This window comes from Musa acuminata, chromosome BXJ2-7 (genome assembly GCF_036884655.1).
Source record: "Musa acuminata AAA Group cultivar baxijiao chromosome BXJ2-7, Cavendish_Baxijiao_AAA, whole genome shotgun sequence".
NCBI lineage: Eukaryota > Viridiplantae > Streptophyta > Magnoliopsida > Zingiberales > Musaceae > Musa > Musa acuminata.
In genome coordinates this window covers 36,804,958-36,819,809 of record NC_088344.1, presented here as the reverse complement: position 1 = coordinate 36,819,809, position 14,852 = coordinate 36,804,958, and the positions used below count along the sequence as shown (strand labels likewise).

Genomic DNA, 14,852 nt, shown 5'->3' with positions numbered 1-14,852 from the left:
CCACAGTATGCGATCAATCATTGTACGTTCTTCAAATGTCCATCTCATTCGAGTGTGGTTCCATTCAATTCCTAACGATGATGATGACAACGCATGGCTAAGTCACCGCGGCGAGCGGAAGATGATACGTGTCGTACGTACCAAAACGGATGCAGCTACGTATTTGATGTAGGTTGCAAAGTATACCTTGCACAGTTTGGTACTGTGCCTTCTGCTCTGGTCCTATCACTCGAACATTAAATGCACAGATTGCAATCTCCAACCCACGTAGTCGTATTGCGCTCAACTCAAGCACACCTTAGAGCTACCAAACCTTCGAATCTGCAGGGGACGTCAAAAAATGCAGCGGATTCCTCCCGGTGCAAGCAGAGCGACGTTGGGAAAGAAGACGCAGCGCTGTTGCATTCTTGCTCGTTAGGTCTCAATCCAGAATCACAAACCCTGTCGACCAGCTGATCCGGTTGCTAACATTGAAGGAGAAGAAGAAGAAGAAGAGGGGGCAATAATGGCGGACAGCGGAGAAGCGGAAGCAAACAAGACGGGGTGTAGTCATTTCATGGGGGCCTTTCCTATCATATTTTGGCCACACCTGAAGGCTTTCTTCTCTCCTCTGTCCGCGTCGGGCCATATCTCCTTTTCGTACTCCATATGATGCTGAAGGAGAAAAGCCGCTGCTATGGGCACGGAGGACATCCCAGAAGACTATCCATTATCACTCAGTATTCCTTCCCGCCATAAACGATGGGTTGCTTTCTTCTTTCCATTTTTGTTGAAATGTGAAACCCGAAGGCGATTGATACACGTCTCCCCAAGCACAGAACTAATTGTTTTTCTTATAGATAGAGTGCTGTAATTTTCTTAGAGTTATTTCTTATATATATATATATATAATGAAAGAAACAGTGATTAACTGCTGCAAAGGTTATGCAAATAAAATGTGAGCGGTGCAAATTCCCCACCTAACCTCAGAAAAGGCCGAAGGTCACATGTTTAACAGTCTTTCGTCCACAGAGAGAGAGAGAGAGAGAGAGAGAGAGAGAGAGAAGGGTCCTTCCCAACACGAAGCCTATAATGTGATGAGGGAAAAAATATTGTGTGACGAAAGGTAGTAGTAGATGAGATAATCACGAGAGACGGTTGAGATGAGTTAATCACGAGAGACCAACGGATGATTAACGTGACAGACGAACCTGCCGACGTTGGCATTGGTTGGTTGGTACCGGTGCGAGTTCTTGTTACGAGGGAACAGCGACAAGAACATTAATTTTGCCTTCGATGTGAGGCAAATTTACCGGTGCGTGATCCGATGGGTTCGCAAGGGCGGGAAGGAGAGGTCTATAAAAACCATGGGAGGATTTGAAGCCTGTAAGAGTGGCGCATACTAGTGTTACAAATGGTCACTTCTTCCACTTACTCCGCGGCAGCGGCCGAATGGAGCGAGGAGGGAGGCAGGAAGAAACCCTTCCGGGTGTTACAAATGGCCCCACCCTCGACCGCTCCGCTGCCGCCGGCCGCCCCGTCGGGCTCCTCCTCTTTCCGTTCCCCTCCGTCGGCCTCCCTGACGGCGTCGAGAACCTCGCCACCGCCCCTGCCTCCGAGTCCTGGCGCGTGTATAAGGCCGTCGACCTCGCCCAGACGGCTCACGACGAGATCCTCCGTCGCCATCGTCGCCGACATCCCTTACTGGTGGACCACCGCCATCGCCGCCGACCTCGGCATTCCCCGCGTTACCTTCCATGCCGTCGGGGTGTTTCCCCAGCTCGTGATGAACAACCTCTTCCGTTTCCGTTCGGAGATCCAGGAGCGTCAGGTCGTCGCCGTCCCGGATCTGCCGGGCCGGCCCATCGAGATCCCGCGCGCCGAGCTGCCCGAGTTCTTGTTGGAGTACAACCACATGAGCGACACATGGGACCGGATGAAGGAGGCGCAGCTGACCTGTCACGGCGTGGTGGTCAACACCTTCTACGGGTTCGAGCCGGAGTACTGTGACGACTACCGTCGGGTGGATGCCCGGCAGGCCTGGTTCGTGGGACCGATGCATGGCATGGTTGGACACGAGGGAGGAAGGGTCGGTGCTGTTCGTTTGCTTCGGGAGCTGGTGCCACTTCACAGCGGCGCAGCTCAGGGAGATGGCAGCGGGGCTGGAGGCGTCGAGGCAGCCGTTCCTTTGGGCAGTTAGAAAAGACGGGGACGGCTCCGAGGAAGAGAGTAATTGGATGCCGGAGGGATGGGAGGACAGGGTGGCCGGGCGAGGCCTGGTGGTGAGGGGGTTTGCGCCGCAGGTGGCCATCCTGGGCCACAGGGCGGTGAGGGCGTTCCTGAGCCACTGCGGGTGGAACTCGGTTCTGGAGGCGGTCACGGCGGGGAAGCCCATGCTGACACCTGCCCTGATCCCATTGATCCAGTTGACCTGTTTGTTCCATTGATCCCATGATACAAGACACCTGCCCGAACAACGGTGTCGCAAGCATTACCGTGAACCGCCCGCATCAGCCCATTAGCAATCCAGCAATCCTATACCACAACATCCCACGGATCAACTCCGAGGATTTGGCCCAAGAATTGGGGACATTTGAGATGAAAATTTTAATCACATGTCAAGATCGGTGTTTATTATCTAAAACATTTCTCCAGAAAAAAAGGAAGATAATTGGACAGCATTACATTGTGCACACCAAATCTTATTTCAACCTTTAGACACCGAAATCTCACCGGACCGTCATAAGTGACAAGCATGGACTGGCCGTTAGTTGTCTATATAGTATTCAATGCCGCCGTTGTCAACTACTATCAGTTCCCGACACGGCATCTGTGACCTCCCGTTCACACTGAGTCATCCAAAAAAACCCAAAATCCGCTGCGCGTTCACACGGTCTGCTATGTATACGATTCTAAATACGAGTAATTTACTTATCTGAGCCATGTGTGGGGTCCGCATCGTACCCACCCTAGGCAGTAGGGTAATCGAGGAGCCACTCAGACACTGTGTTGGAGTAAAAGGCGACGAACCAAACGCCTGTAATCCACGGAATGGTGCTAAAATGGGTAGATAATAAAGAAAAAAGATTTGACCATGACTCACAGAATCATGTTAAAAATGGTACATGTTGAACAAAAAGATGTGACCATATCAAAAGGTCATAATCTGAATAAATCGCATGCTCGTAATCCATACAATCCAAAAAAGGACCCCACAAAAAGCAGCTGGTACATTTCGGTTCTCAATTATTGGTGGGACCCAAGACACCGGGGTCGGCTTCGCGTTCACACGGAGCACGAAAACAAAGTCATTTATCGCCCCGAAATCCCACCAATTACTCCAATCAAATTAGTGCAAGAGAATGCGGGCCGATTTGGTTTTCTTCGCGTTGTCAACCATTTGCCGCACGTTGTTGGTAGGTAATTAAACCGGAACGCGAGGATCATGTGAACGCTTTTGTTGGGGTGTCAACGTGCGTGCGGCAACCGAGGCTACATTTTAGATCCGTCACATATGGTGACACTTGTATTCTTGATCGCCATACACGCTGGCTAATCACTGCTGGCGCGAATCTCAAAAACATCGTGATCCTCCGTCAGTGGGTATGAACTTGAGAGGATCGCGACTCAACCTTCCTTGCCATCTCTTCTTTGCCGATTGGTTTTACATACACTTACTTGCTCTATAAAAGTCATAGCCAACGAAGGTACGTCTTCAGGTAAGACAGAGGGAGGGAGAGAGAGGAATGGAGACTTTGTTTCAGGTAATCTATTTTCTTAGGTCCTTTTTCCCCTTCACCATCGTCATAGCAAATGAAGCATGTGTAATTTGAAGTGATGGGAAGAATGAAAACCCCACTGTGGTGATGCTTGATCTAATTAAAGGAATCAAATTCGTGGGGGTTCATTTCAGGATGGCAAGGAGGAGGTGCTGCAAGCGTGGTTTATGGACGATGGTGAGGAAGACCAGAGGCTTCCCCATCACTGCGAACCCAAGAAATTTGTGTCCTTGGACAAACTTGCAGGTTCTCATCATCGCTTTACCTTCATGAACTTTCATCTCAGATTCACACTTAGGCAGCCAACTTGCTGCTAGAGGAGGTCGATCAGCTTACTCTTCCCTCCACAGATCTGGGAATCGTCACTTGGCGTCTCAATGCCGAGAATCACGAGAACGACGAGGATCTGAAAAAAATCCGGGAAGCCAGAGGCTGTTCTTTCGTGGTAATTGATGAGCTTCCCCTCTCCCTTTCTCTTTCTTCTTTCATCAAGAAGAATCACTTCGCGGATAGCATAGACTGGTGATTCACTCGTTGCTTCTCTACAGTACACCGTTGATATGCATCCGGAGAGGTTGCCAGATTACGAGGCCAAGTTGAAGACCTACTTTCAAGAGCACCGGCACACCAACGAAGAAACCTCTTACTGCCTCGAAGGGAGTGGTACACAAACTCAACCTCTTTCATGTCCTACCTTTCCCGTCAGTTTGGCGCATGGTTATTACCTTGTGGTTTCTTTTCGTGTAGGGTATTATGATGTGAGGGACAAAAATGACTGCTGGATTCGGATAGCACTGAAGAAAGGAGGAATGATCGTCATACCTGCTGGAATCTACCATCGTTTTACGCTGGACACAAGCAACTACATCAAGGTAAATAATATACAACATCTGTCGCTCGCTCTCCTTGGATTTTACGTACTTGTAGATATTTTGTTTTCGGATGATACGAGATCAACAACCAAAGAAGCACAGCGTCCTCCTCCTGATCTGTTCATAAGCTTGTCCTGCACTCTGCTACCATATAAAAGAATCTTCCTTTCCTGATGTTTGGTTTGTACCCTAAAAATGAAGACTACTTGGAATAGAACAGTGATAATGTTGTCTTGATTTTGTAGATAGATTCCTTTCGCTTTCGAACAGAGCATAGATATATAATTTCTGACGGATCAGAGACCAAAGGTTGATGTCAGAGTCACCTGTGCTACTTCTGATGTAAAATATTCTTTGCAGGCAAATCTATTCTTAACCAAGCCAGTAAATTCATCATCAGATCGACCCGGTGATGACCTTTCTTCGAGGTATCATCAATAAATTATTTTTTTGTATTTATTTTAATATTTATTTACTTATATTTTCTGAATACTTGTAGGAAGGAAACCTTTGAAACGTTTTTGAGGAAGGAAACTGATGAGCTTGGCGTCGAAGCTCGGTAATGGCGATGCAGCTAAACTTATCACCCACATAACGAGCAGTAGATGATGAATAAGAAGCATTTTCTTGAATTTTCTTGAAGTTGATGTCAGCTCTGCTCATCTATATTTGTTTGTTTCTCTTGTCAATACATATCAAGAAGTATTGATGTCATATGAGCATTGTAATATAGCCGTCGAATAATAATAAATATTTATGAATATCATATAATATTTTTGATTAGTCTCATATCTAGGTAGGTAAGATTAAGATTAACTTATAAGGGTCTAATGAGTATACTACTATAAAATTCAGCTTAAACATTTTGATCAGTGGTTTAGACCAAACGAAGTTGATAGGTCGGTTAGCCCATCAGATCTAGGTCATGACATTTGGAATTAGAGTCGACCTAGCATTTGAGCATGGTGAGAGGGCTCGAGTAGGAAAGAATTACCTATAGACGGAGTCAGAGGATTTGTCACGACGTGGAGTAGCTACGCCTCATATGCACTATGCTAGGGTCTGATCTGAGTTATGTTAGGTCTTGACGAGGATATTAAGCCTTTGGAGGTGATTGGAACACCCTGATTAGTCTTACATCGAAAGTAGGCAAGATTAGGGTTTGATGAGTATATTATTATCAATTTCAACTTAAGTATTTTAGTCAATGATTTAGATCAAAGTTCACAGGCCAATTAACCCACCCGAGTCATGCAAAGTCATAATTTTTTTTAGTGATATTAAAAAAGAATTAATTTTGATATTGGATAGATTTCGAGAGACACTAAAGATACTATGATTCAATTGAAGGAATCAATGTCTAATTAACTGATGAAAACAGATAATATTGTAGTAGTTTGACTAATAAAATTGTATATTAAATTAAACCATATTATATAGAAATCAACGTACTATGAACATGGAAAGAGACAAGACACATTCACTTGTCCCAATGGTTACATTCTTTGCCTCTATATCCCACAAATTGAATTGATCTTACAAATTATATTTTGATGTGTTTGTGTACTATCCTATGAATTAATATCCAATTGGACCTATTTTTTGTCATGTTTGTGGTACAGATTAGTAATTTAATTTATAGTATTGGTACTTGTAACGTGAGCACAAGAAGTCTCTTAGCAAATAAAATATGAAACCAGCCATTTGTAGAAAGCCTATTTATAAATATATAAATTGATTAGCATTATAATATAGATACAAGAAATATTAATTTAGTATGTTTTTGTTGTGCTTATGCTGGCTGTACCTTTCTCTTTAAAGGTCCAATTTGGGGTAAGGAATAAGTCAAAATCAGATTTGGGGTAAGGAAGTGACTTAATTTACAATGAATGTTTGGGTCAATTGTTGACAGTCAAAAGGAATTGGATGAAATTTATAAGGTGATCTTTTAATTTCATGATAAGTTTCTTGACTTGGAAAAAAAAAGAATAAATATGTGAAATGTAATCAAATGAATCAAATATAACAATTATGTAGGAAAAATAAAACAAATAAAATAACAAAAGAAGACATGCATGAATCTATAGACATGAAGGTATCCTACTCGCTCTAATGTGATGGATGACCAGCTCCAGAAATGGGGTGTCAGAAACCGGGATGCACTTGACGAGCCAACCAATCGGCCATGAGAAAGCCGCAATGCCAAGGCAGATCCCCCACTGTCCCCAATCCAACCTCACCGTGTCTGCAAATTTCCTCAAGAACTCCACCATCATGACTTGCAAGACTATGGTGACCGCCACTATCCCCAGGAAGAGCTTGTTCTGATGCATCCCCTCGAACACGTTCTTCTTTTCCAGCTTCCTCGAGTTGAATTCATTGAAGACTTGGCAGAGGACGAAGGTGTTGAAGATCAACGTGTTGTTCACCTCTTCGCTCACCCCAAATATGGACTCCCCTCTGAAGTGAAACACCAGCAGCACTGCAATCTGGAACGTGGCCTGTGCTGCCAGGTTCCTCCACATGATGTTGGTGATGAGCGGCTCCGTCCGGCCTACCGGCTGCTTCGTCATCAACTCCTTGGTGGGTTTGTCGGTGGCCAAAGCCAGAGCACCCATGGTGTCCATGATCAGATTCACCCACAGGAGTTGCACGGTCGTCAATGGAACTTCGCCGGTGCTGATGGCGGACACGAAGTTGACGACCAGTGCGGCAATGTTTACCGTGAGCTGAAACTGTAAGAACTTTTGGATGTTGTTGTAGACGCACCTTCCCCATCTCATGACGGTGACCACCGTGCTGAAGTTGTCGTCCAGGATGACGATGTCTGAGCTCTCCTTCGCGACTTCGGTGCCTTGGATGCCCATCGACAGCCCCACGTCGGCTTCCTTCAGTGCCGGTGCGTCGTTGGTCCCGTCTCCGGTGACTGCGACGACATGGCCCTTTTCCTTCAAGCACTGCACCATGAGCAGCTTATCGAAAGGAGACGACCTCGCCATGACTCGGATCTGATCGACTTTCTCCATTCGCTCCTCTGCCGAATAATTTCTGAACTCCTGCCCTTCGACAACCGATCCACCAGAGTCATCGGCTCCGATTATCCCGCACTCGACGGCGATGGCTCTGGCTGTGAACACGTTGTCCCCTGTGATCATTTTGACGGCAACTCCGGCGCGCCTGCAAGCACCGATCGCTGATTCCACCTCGGGACGACACGGGTCTTTCAGGCCGACCAAACCCAGCAAGGTGAGCCCGTCGTCATCTAACCTCGGAGTCTCTTCTTGATCAACATGGAGATGATCCTCTGCTTCTGTGTCTTTGTAGGCAAAGGCGATGCACCGAAGACTAGAGGAAGCCATGCCTCTGATAACCTCCTCAAACTTCATCCTCGACTCAGCGTCTATATCTCGGACGCTCCCGTTCCTGTCGAAGTAGTGCGAGCATCGAATCAAGATCATCTCGGCAGCTCCCTTCCAGTGTGTTATCGTTGCTCTGCTCCCTTCCTCTTGCACCAGAACTCCGCTTCGCTTCTTTTCGGAATTGAAGGCCTCGACATGAATGACGCTGCACTTCCTCCTCATTTCCCCCATGTCCATGCCAAGATCCAAGACTGCCCATGAAAGAAGAGCCTTCTCGGTCGGACTACCTGAGATTTCTGGCTCTGCCGTTGCGTTAGCTCGATAGACGCTGCCAGTAGTGTTCAGCCCGACTGCTTGACGAAGCAACGAAAGAACTCTTGGAGCGACGAAGGGGGTGCTGCCGCCGCTGCCCATTGGACCGCCTTCTTCGTTGCCAATCCAAAATTTGGTGACCTTCATTTGATTCAGCGTCAGCGTTCCTGTTTTGTCGGTGCAAATGGTGGTCACCGAGCCCATCGTCTCGCAGGCTGAAAGCATCCGAACCATGGCGTTGTCCTTCATCATCCTCTTCATCGAGAAGGCCAGCGTCAGCGTCACCGCCAACGGCAGCCCTTCCGGGATCGCTACCACGATGATCGTGACTGCATCCTGGAAAATACTCACGATGGCGCTGATGACATTGGAGGCGGTCGCCTTGTCTTTGTCGAACTTGGGCTGCCCGTTCTCGTCCTTGGTGCTCCCAGTGAAATGACGGATCATAAGCACGGCGAAGACTAGGACCGCCACCACAATGCCGATCTTCCCGATGCTGGACGTCAGCTTGTCGAGCCGCTCCTGGAGCGGCGTCGCTTCCGACGTCTCTCGGGTGATGGTGCTCATCATCTCCCCCCACGTCGTGTCCATGCCGACCCCGGTGACGAGCATGGAGGCGTATCCATCGATGACCTTGACACCGGATGTGAGGAACGGGTTCTTACTGGCGTCGATATCGACGGGATCGCTCTCGCCCGTCATGCTCGATTCATCGATCTGTAGAGAATGCCCTTGGAGGAAGATTCCGTCGGCCGGCACCTGGTCGCCAATCTTCAGGAAGACGACGTCCCCGACGACGACGTCGGAGATGGAGACGTCCTGCCGGTGCCCGTCGCGGACGACGCTGACGTTGATGTCGTTGCATTCGGCGGACAATCTGTCGAACCTCTTCGTCTGGCGGAAGTTGCTGACGGCGGAGACGACGGAGACCAAGATGATGGCCAGGAAAATACTGGCGCCATCGTACCACCCTTCTTTGATTCCGTGCTCCTTAATGCCGAAGGCGAGAGAGACGATGGCGCAGCCCATTAGGATGAGAAGGAAGAAGTCGTTGAGCGCCTCGTAGAGGAACCGGAAGAATCCCTTGGGTTTCGGCCTGGGGTAACTGTTGGAGCCGAAGGCCTCCCTCCGGGCTCGGAGGTCATTGCCGCTGCCGATTATGCCAGCCTCTTTATCAGAGTCCAGCGTACCGACGAGACCGGCGGCCCCGCCGAGGCGGCGCAGGTCCTCGAGCCTCCGCTCCTTGACGAGAGACTTGAGGCTGTCGGTCTCGACGTGGGAGAAGGACGGTTTCGATCGGTGATCGGCGTCATCATCGGCGCTGACCTCGAGGACGACGAAGGAGGGGCTGCGGAGCACGCTAGCGAACTGCTTCTTCGCGAGGGAGTATATGGCGCGGCAGGAGCAGATCATGGCGAAGGCAACGCGCCATCGCCTGTGGGGCACGCGGCGACCGGAAGCGATGAGAAGCGTAGTGCAATCCATTGGCTAAAACAGAGGCTCAAAGCAACGAATGCTACCAAATCCAACGGGACGAGAAAGCTGAGATGAACATGCTCCCTCCGACTCCACGGTGCTTATATGGCCAAGGATTAGAGAAGCTGAGAGGAAGGGGGACGGAAGGTTCAGGGACGGTTGCCGGCCGCGGATAGGAGGGAAGGTGGATGAGGCGTGAAGCCGCGCCCGTACAGTAACGCGGCCCACTATACCGGCGCCTGCGATCCAATTTGACCGAGATGTGGGTCGGCCTCAGTGTGGATGACAGTGTTGTTCCGATCCTTTTGGCGAAGCTATCCCAGCTAAGCAAACGACAGGAACTTGCGGAGAAGCCTCCTCCTCTATTTCCATTTGCAAGCATTTACTTGGGCATTTAAAGGGCTTTGGATCATATGAACCGACGACGCTTCGTTGTCTTCTGCAGGGAAAGCACACCTTTATTCCATTATTCTATTGGCTCCACGTGTGTCATCGTGTACTAAATGAATCGTCTCTTATCATTCTATATTATGGTCAACTCGGTGGTCACTTTACGGACGCGGATCTTTTCGCGTTTGAACATCATCAGCCTCTTTCTCTGGTTCCTTCGTCCCCGAACAGCTTCCGCAGCAAGTAACTCACCGGCATCAGCCGCGACAGCGAGGGAGACTGAGGCGGTGACAGGTGCGTTCCACAAAGGTTCTCTGAAAGGTTGCGTGAGTTGGATGTCAACTAAGATTTTTTCTAACTACACGACGAAATATCATAGATTCGTCAAGAAAAATTATTCCTTCTAACGTATATAAATAGGGAGCATCATATCAAAGATAATATTTTTTTATTTTATTCTTAACAGAAATAATAAAGGGTTCATAAAGAAAAAGATGAGCGAATTTTTATATCTTTTTCACTAATATCTTAATTTTTATATCTCTAAAATATCCCTAATAAAGTAAAAAAAAATCATGAAATCGATCTGAGTTATGATGTCTTTCGATAGGGTTATAATGTTTTTTTTGTACATTCAAAAATTATTATAACCCTATATTAAAGTATTATAATCATATATAAATAATAATAATATTTTAAAATATAATATAGACTAACTTATCCTTATTTATGAGTTTGAAATCTGAACTTTTATGTTATTTCTCATATATTTTTTAAGAGTTATAATATTTTTGCCACCTTACATCTTGTTAATCCTACACGTTGGTCATGATAAAAATAATAGAAGATAAGATACGTTGGTCATGATAGAAATAATAGAAGATAAGAACAATTATTGAAGAAGTGAAGTAGCTTGAATACATTAACATGTTCCCTCTCCTATTTATATAACGAGGTTGGTCGTTGGCCAAAGGCAAGAGCGAAACTTCGTTTTTCTGAAGTAACTTGAATATATTAACATGTTCCCTCTCCTATTTATACAGATTAGGAAGAAGATTTCCCTTATTTTTCTGAACAGAACGGAGAGATTTCCTCGTATAATTAAGAAATCTTATCTTTTATAAGTGAGATTTTCTCATATAATTAAAAAAATCTTATCTTATATCAAATCAAATGAGTATCCAATAGTGATGTTGACTTGATGCTAGTAAAAGAGAACATTCGATCTCGAATGATGGTAAGAACTTTTTGATGTCGATGTAAGCCTTTACATCGTAACTACAACGTCGAATGACTCAGTGCACGTCTTCACGATCAAATAATAGCTAATAATTTTATGTAATTATCTCAAAATTAACTATTGCGTCAACTCAAATAGTTACACGTTTTCCAAGGAAGCTCTCTCTCTCTCTCAATTAGGAGGGACCATGTTGTGTCAAAATTAACTCTTGCTTCAACATAACTAAACTTCGATGATGAATTTTTCTCTCGAGTTGTTGACTCATGTGGAGCATGAGTTTAATGATTTCTCTCATACCGATGAAAAACTTTAGTATCATGTAGTAAGAGTTGAAACTATCATGAAAAGATAGAGGTAAGAAACATCAACAACAAAAAAAACATCAAATACATGAGCACTTTAATATCACTTTCAAGAAGAAGTCAAACATCTACCTTCAGACTTTTATTGTGAAGTGAAGTTTGCTTGAAAATTGATTTCTCAATTTTAATCATACAAAACAAAATTGCAATTGTTGGACCACAAGGAGATCCTTTCCGATAAGATGAGAAAGAATTTTGAATATCAGTTCTGTCGGTATTTCGACACATCTTCGTATATCACGATCGTTGATTTTGTGGGTCTCATTGTCATCTTCACATTTTCGTTGTGTCTTCTCATGTAATTATAATATAATCATAGACATACAGACCCAACAATAAATAAAAATAAACAAATATTTATAAATTTCAATAATAATAATATTTGATGAGGGTAATAATGACAATAAGACTCGGGTGATGTCAGCTGCCCCAGATGATGCCTCGCGCCTCTGTTGATCTGACAGCACCTGGTCAACACGGACCGAAACACCGACCGAGGCACATTAACATCCTGCTCAGGCTCGATCCCTCACGCCGCGCCAACATCGATGTCAGACGCTATCAGAAGTACGATCCTGCTCTATATGAGCGGGCGCATCAGGCAACGGTAACCCTCGCGCTCCGAGGAAAAGGGGAGAGAAAAACCTCCTATGACTATTCGCTAACTTGATCGTCGGAGGGGTCGGGCCGAGCTCTCCCGACCTGATCTGTGTGCATGTGCGAAGACGAAGGCCTCCCACTAAACGCCTAGGCGAGGAGTTCCCTCCCGGAGGAAACAGCGACCCCGTCCCAATCAGACCATCACAGTCGGCCACCTCAGCGGGCTCAAGGGTCATCCCGAGAAAATCCCCCACCATCCGAACCCGAACCAAGCCGTGTCGTCCCCGAGGCCACGGCTTAAAGTTGTTTACACCAACAATATTAACTTATCTCTACTTTTCTAGGGAAGAAGAAACTTCACGATCGTCGATTGCGCCATGTTCGCTTCCCATACGAGACAAACTCACCCCACTAAGGTTGAGTTCTCCTCCCCTTCATTATAGTTAGTCTACTACTTTGGTTAGAGAAGGTGGAGGAGGTTGGCAGAAGATATAACTTGGAAAGTCTACTCGGTCACCGAGCAACGTCAATTACGTTCATTGCTTTTAGGCTGTTGTTTCCTGCAACACAGTTCGCTCGTCTGTCATGGCATGCGTGGAAGGTTTTGAGCTCTCAACGCTAGTTGTGCATGATGATATCAGAAGAACCGCGACGTGGGATATAAAAGCGTAAGCTTGCTTATAAACCCCAAGAGCATGGGAAGAGTCAATACAATCTACCATGTGGGTTTCCTTGTTGCCTGGTGTGACTCAGATCAAAGAAACACAATTACCTTTTGTGGAGCTATTTGCCAGATAATTAATTATATAGCAGCCATCTCTCAGCATTCTGAACCCACATTAGCTTTATCGAATCATTCAACGCAAGCTTTTTTACATATGTTTTCTAAGAGATAAATGCAACAAGCCTGTGAACTTCCATATATAGGGTATCTATATTGCATGGAAGTGAGGTGCAGGAAGTCGGATGTCATGAAGAACAACAGGACGAAGAGAAAGAGGTGCCATCGCTTTCCGAGAAATGCTCTAGAGATCAACAACTGCAATGCCGCAAGTATGATTTCACACGTTTGAGAAATATCTTTCCTAAAGAATTAATTACATGAGTGTTAGTGAACAAAAGTACCACGACTGATGAATTAGCACTATTAGGTCCACGGGCCAATGTCAGGAGCTTCTTGCGGAGTGAGTAGGATGATGAGGTGGTCGTGCCCTCAGGAAGGAGTACTGGTTGGCGTTGATCAGGATTCGGGCCGACTCACTACTCCCCCTTTGTGTGGGGGAAGGTGTCTTCTGGGTCGAGATGCTCACTGCTCGGGGTGATCGTTCCGGAGCGGCTCGGGCAAGAGCTGAGCTGGAGGGGTCAACCGGGTCCTCGCGAGGGGGGTGTTGATTAGCGTTCCTCGGTTCGCCGATCCGGGCGCCGTCTATGACGGGTCACGTCTCTCCGTCTCCGGGGTGGTTGTCAGCGCGTCCTCGTACACTGGATGGCGATTCCCGGGTTAAGACACTCGCTGGTCGTGGACGGTCATCTTCCTGCAAAAATAGCCTTCGTCGGGTGATTCTCGACTTTGGCCCCTCTGACGAGCAAGTCAATGGTGTGTTTTTGTATTGATTTCTTTCCCCCTTGGTCGGGTGTCGGCCAGGGATTTGTATACTATCCTGCGAGGATCGGTTGCATCTCGATTCGGTGTGACCGCTGACCCTCATAGGATGGGACGACCTCTCTGACGCACTGGCGTCTTGGGAAATATCTGAGCGACGTCAGACGACACCGGTTGGGACGTGGCACGTGACGTTATCGGCAATTTGTCTGGGGACCAAAATATACCTTATCAATGAGGTAAAAAAGTAGAATTATCGAGCTAAAGGATTATAGGAGATATTTTGATTAAGGATATGATGTATCATCGTCGAAAGATCAATTGTCGAGCCAAAGGGTTATAAGATTAGATGTTGAGTCTAAGGATTAACCTCAAGGATCATATTTCAAGTTCAAGAATTGATCAATCTATTATAGGATTAATCGATACGTTGAAAAATTAATTGACATATCGAAGAATTAGTTGGCATCTTTTCTCAACCACAAACACGATACATTCTTCCTCGTGTGCGAGCGCCATAGGCTCAAGTCATCCTAGAGGTACTTCACGTACACAATCAAAGGATATTGCATTAAGATAGAATTTCCTTGATCTCGAAGAATAAAACTTCAAGATCAAGAAAAGATTATGATTCTTGGACCGAACAAATGTGCATTCTCTATATATTTGTTTTATATGCTACTCAGATTAAATATTTTCGATTAAGGATATGAATCATCATCGAAGGATCAATTATCGAGCCAAAGGATTACATATCGAGCTATATAAGATTAGACGTTGTGCCAGAACAGCTTGAGGATCATATTTCAAGAATTGATCAATGCATTATAAGATTGATTGATATGTTGAAAAATTGATCGACATATCGAAGAATTAGTTA

General features: G+C 46.1%; 2 protein-coding genes and 1 pseudogene across 2 annotated transcripts; 2 read left to right on the top strand and 1 right to left on the bottom strand.

The window, feature by feature from the left end:
* Positions 1 to 1,379: 1,379 nt before the first annotated feature.
* Positions 1,380 to 2,558, top strand: LOC135616281 (anthocyanin 3'-O-beta-glucosyltransferase-like; annotated as a pseudogene).
* Positions 2,559 to 3,600: 1,042 nt separating this feature from the next.
* LOC103992835 (acireductone dioxygenase 2) lies at positions 3,601 to 5,344 on the top strand. The gene is made up of 7 exons (XM_009412707.3): positions 3,601 to 3,743; positions 3,893 to 4,004; positions 4,109 to 4,203; positions 4,307 to 4,421; positions 4,506 to 4,630; positions 4,991 to 5,058; positions 5,130 to 5,344. The coding sequence occupies exons 1-7, from the start codon at positions 3,726 to 3,728 to the stop codon at positions 5,191 to 5,193; spliced, it is 597 nt and encodes a 198-aa protein (XP_009410982.2). The 5' UTR covers positions 3,601 to 3,725; the 3' UTR covers positions 5,194 to 5,344.
* Positions 5,345 to 6,634: 1,290 nt separating this feature from the next.
* LOC135586693 (calcium-transporting ATPase 7, plasma membrane-type-like) lies at positions 6,635 to 10,121 on the bottom strand. Its single transcript, XM_065118717.1, has one exon. It carries the CDS (start codon positions 9,784 to 9,786, stop codon positions 6,712 to 6,714), a length of 3,075 nt encoding a protein of 1,024 aa, XP_064974789.1. The 5' UTR covers positions 9,787 to 10,121; the 3' UTR covers positions 6,635 to 6,711.
* Between the last annotated feature and the right edge of the window lie 4,731 nt (positions 10,122 to 14,852).

Bases quoted from the DNA above. Each gene is read 5' to 3' on its own strand.
- LOC103992835 (XM_009412707.3), top strand. The intron at 4,005-4,108 runs GTTCTCATCATC...TTCCCTCCACAG, and splicing joins GTCCTTGGACAAACTTGCAG to ATCTGGGAATCGTCACTTGG. The intron at 4,422-4,505 runs GTACACAAACTC...CTTTTCGTGTAG, and splicing joins TTACTGCCTCGAAGGGAGTG to GGTATTATGATGTGAGGGAC.
- LOC135586693 (XM_065118717.1), bottom strand. From the start codon at position 9,786: ATGGATTGCACTACGCTTCTCATCGCTTCCGGTCGCCGCGTGCCCCAC.